This window comes from Dermacentor variabilis, chromosome 11 (genome assembly GCF_050947875.1).
Source record: "Dermacentor variabilis isolate Ectoservices chromosome 11, ASM5094787v1, whole genome shotgun sequence".
In the NCBI taxonomy this organism is placed as follows: domain Eukaryota; kingdom Metazoa; phylum Arthropoda; class Arachnida; order Ixodida; family Ixodidae; genus Dermacentor; species Dermacentor variabilis.
The window spans coordinates 55,115,440-55,119,930 of record NC_134578.1 but is presented as its reverse complement, the minus strand read 5'-3'; the positions used below and the strand labels follow the sequence as shown (position 1 = coordinate 55,119,930).

General features: G+C 49.9%; 1 protein-coding gene across 1 annotated transcript; it reads left to right on the top strand.

Moving 5' to 3' along the window:
• Positions 1-1,189: 1,189 nt before the first annotated feature.
• On the top strand, positions 1,190-3,061 carry LOC142563284 (solute carrier family 22 member 7-like). The gene has a single exon (XM_075673838.1). It carries the CDS (start codon positions 1,190-1,192, stop codon positions 3,059-3,061), a length of 1,872 nt encoding a protein of 623 aa, XP_075529953.1.
• Positions 3,062-4,491: the final 1,430 nt, after the last annotated feature.

Here is a 4,491-nt window from a genome sequence, read left to right as displayed (position 1 = left end):
AGTTCGGAAAGCTTAAGGTCAATACACCACCTGGTGGCGCCCATGCGAACTGAACCCTGATATCGAAAAAAGCTGCTTATGATGACATGCAAATAGCGGCAGCAAGGATGACCTTCGCCCAATTGAACGGTCTGCAACCATAACGAGAAAGAATTTCTTCAAAAAATTCCCCGAGCAGGCCTTGATTACGGCTTCATTAAGCATCTTTGCATGCCGTGACCCATTAGGTTTAAACGGCTTTTCGTCTCATGGCTCGGTTCCTCAACAAATGTACTCAGAAAATCTCGTCATAAAGGATAACACCTTTTCTGTGTCCATCGGAGCATCATAGATGATCGCAAGAACTGTGACATTCTTATAATGCTCATTATTTCCTTTTTTATGTATTTTAACAGATTTCCTACCCCTGATACCTATATACCCATATATCGTACTCCTGTGCAAGGTATGGATAACATGTCTCTGCCTCTAGCTTTCTCGTTCTGGAGACACATAGTCATCACCATGGAGGAAGCAAAACTATAGGAGGGAGCATTACGCCACGCAACCAGCCTTGGAGAGCGAACACGCGACTTTTGCGTTTAGATCGCGGAGCAAAGAATCAAGATTTGCTGAGACGTTTGGTTCCCAGTAGCTATGCCAGTGGTTTTTATTCGGTGCGTGCTTGTTCCGCTGGCTGGCCATGGCTCTGCGCGCAGGGCATTAACGCTAAAAGCAACCAGGTACTTTGACCTGCAATCACGTGTTGGCCCATCCAGCTTGGATTCAATCGCGTTGCGGTATGCCACCTTCTATTTATTTCCTTCCTATATGGTGATTACCGACAGCGGGCGTAAGGCTAGCCCTTTCATGATTGGGAAGCTTTGTTAAAGACAAAAACATAGACATTGATGAGATTCATTATTCATTTCTGGGTGCTGGAGTTATCAATATATTTTTTTTTTCTGTGTGACAGCGCAGGACAACAAAGTTTAACATTAACGAAATTTTGTTCAGTAAATAGTAATGAAAAAAGAGGACCCCGTCTAAGGCCTCGCGACAACGAGACAGAACCAAAAGCGCTCGCTCAAGAAGAAGAAAAAAACGCCATCCTTTCTGTCTGCCCGTACAGATAGCTCTCGTCTGAAGTCTTCGCATATAGCTCGTTCAAGCCTTCTGAACCCCAAGTGCCACACCTTACAACCAGGCCATGGACCTCTTGCTCCCGCAACGACTGGCCGGCGTTGATCTACGAACAAGCGAATCGTTTGACAGCGAAGAAGGCTTCGGTCACGGGCCTTTCCAGAAGAGGACGCTCCTTCTGATTCTTCTGGGAGTCTTTACGCTTAGTAGCCAAACCGCCTTGGTGCCCCTCCTCACCGGTGACGTCGACCATTGGTGCAAACCGCCAGCCGGCTTCAACATCTCTGCAGCCGATTGGAAGAATATTGCCATACCGACAGAGGCCGACGGACGCTTCAGCCGCTGCCGCGTTTACGAACGCTGCAAGCCCCCCGTTGACCCCAGCAATCCCATTGAAGATAAGAAGATGGGCGCTGAACCTGCCGAGGCCAGCTGGTGGTACAGCAGATGCTTCCTAGGCCAGCGTGAGCTCGACGACACCAACGACACACTCGATGCGCCCTGTGAAGAGTGGGACTACGACGTTCGGACGGCCGAGACCAGTGCGGTGAGTTATTGGAACATGGTGTGCCACCGACGTTTGCTGCCGGCAGCCCTTGTCACCCTGCAGAATACCGGTTCTGCAATTTCGCTTATTCTGCTCGGAGCCATCGTGGACTACGTCGGCAGGAGAGCCATGCTCGTGGGCTCCACCGTGGCGGTGGTGACCTGCACGGTGTGGACCATGGTGGCGACAAGTTACGTGCGCTACGCTATGGCACGTTTCCTTAACGGGGGCAGCGTCGCCGTATACGCGGCTTTTGCATTCCTGATTCCATTCGAGGTCATGACGCACACGCACAGGCCGCACCAGGTCCTGTTCTTGGCGGTTGTCAGTGTGGCGATAGGCAAGGTTTGGCAAGCCATCGTCACATCTGTGGTCGTCGACTGGCGTCTGAAGCAGGTCATCCTCCTCGCTCCGACGGCTTTCCTGCTCCCTGCTTTGTCTGCAGCACGAGAGTCACCCCGCTGGCTTGTCGCGAAAGGAAGGCTCGACGCGGCAGAAGCAGTCATGATGCAGGCTGCCAAGACGAACAATTTCCCGCTTGCGGCTACCGCTTGTCTCGTGCGAAAACTCAGGGAACAGGTCGAGAAACGCACTGGTCACGAAGGGTCAGACAAAGACGACTTGATTGACTGTCACTCCCTCCGACGTCGAGCGTTGGCCATGTTCTCTGTCTGCTTCTGCATATCGTTCGTCTTTCACGTCAGTGCTTTCTCGACGGCGCGTTTGGGGGAATTCTGGATCCCGGGCCTCACGGTGGTCGTCGCGCTGTTGACGTACGCGGCCATGCACTTTTTGATGACCGGCGTCACCCTTATTACGATCCTTACCAGTTGCTTCGTGCTGATGGGCATCATCCAATGCGCGCTGAGTATCGCCGCCGGCGCCAGACTCGACACTATCACCAAGGTCTTGCTCGTGCTATCCCAGGGCGCGTCAAATGTGATTTTCATCCACTGTTACACATACGTGCTCGAGTTGTTCCCGTCGGCCGTGCGGGGAGGCGCAATCTGTTGGGCGCTCGCCAGTTCACGCGTCGGGGCCATGTGCGCGTCCTTCACTTTCACGCTGAAGCCGACTGGACACGAAGACGTGCTCTTTGCCGTGACGGGACTGCTCCTCTTCGCCTGTCTGTGTGTCATGCGTGCCCTGCCAAGCACTACGGTGGTGGAGGAAGCGAAAATCGTGACCAGGCTATCTTCGGAGTCGACCAGAATGACTGTGGACCACATGAAGCGGACCCTGGTGCGGCAGACTCAGGAAAAGGCGCTTAGGAGTTCAAGCTCGGAGAGCTCCAAGACATCCGGCAGGAAGAGCCGAAAAAGCCGTGCCAGCAGCATTCTTGGCAGCACTAAGACATCCCGCGGCTCTTGCAGCGACCATGTGCAGAAGTGACAAGCAGCACGAGGATTGTGCGCACCCCATTGGTGGTGTCGTCTTCTCGAACATTACGAAGCTACCTCTAATATGCTCGTATCAGTTTTAAAGCAGCTGTATTCAAGTAACCTTGCCTTGAATCTAAGTTTTCAGAAAGTAGCAGTTATTCTCTATTTTTGTATTTTTCATGTACCGGTATGTTTAACACGTATCTTATTCGTTTAAATGTATGCAATATAACGTTTTGTATTCATAGCCAATGCGCCCACACTGTCAAAGATGCCGTGTATAGACTTCTCCGTAATAAAAAGCCATGCAGTCTTTTTAAAGAGACCGTTTCTTCCTCTCTCTCCGTGAGGCTACCCTTACAAATTGACTCTGAATTACAGGCGCAGTGCGAAAGCTACGACACAGCACGTTTCGAGCAGGCTCTACCAATTTCTAACACATGTCCGCAACATAAACCGCCTTTTTCCCTACGCCTCACATGTAGTGTATACTGCGTCGTACTCCGCACTCCATACTCCCGCTTCCCCCCTGTTCTGGAGTCCTTCCTTAGCCCTATTAGTATGCTGTTCGTATCTAACCTTTTTCACATACCTGTGACCCAAGTTAACTACTAGCTTCAACCACTGGGTATATGCCAGAATATAAAACTTGCTGATGGCTGCTGCCTCGCTTAGTAGACAACTTGGCGCACAGGGTGTACGATAGTGGCATACGTTCATTCTTGGACAATCTCCCAGCATTAGTGCGTCAAGACGACACAAGGAACGTGTAGCATTATATCCTTATAGTAAAGCGATAGCACCCCATCAAAGTCGAGCGCGTCCGCTTAATAACTGGCCATTCCAACCAAGTTGCAACGGCTATTCATTAAGGCAATTCATTCAATGGCTATGTCGCACCTGGCGATGCCGTGCCTTCGACCAGTGTTGGTGGCGGAGTACCAACAAGACCCTTCTTAAAATGTATCTTTGTGTACATATGTATATATAAAGAAAATGTATGCCACGAAATGTATATAGAGCAATTAAAGACAGCTCGTCAATCAACTCAACAAACACTGCGCAAGTTTGCTTAACACATCTTTCCCTATAGCATTACTTCCATCATCATAATCACAATAATCGTCACAACAAATGAAGCTATAGCGATTGAGATGCGTGAATAAAATATATCATGGAAACATATTTCTTGCCAATAAAATCAGTCAATCAATATTCATCGTACCATATAAAACATTTCATCAATTACACACCAATCGTAAGATAGATTGCTATAGTCGCACTAACGTCGCCCCCCTCAGTCCAGGGTTCCACTTGTGTTGTTTCTCAGACACTTCTAGACGTATGGGCACATGGTAGCAGGATGACCATTCCTCTGCCTTCCATTACGCGAGGGGCACTCAGGCCAAAATTCTCCATGAATGCAGCAGAGACGGATCC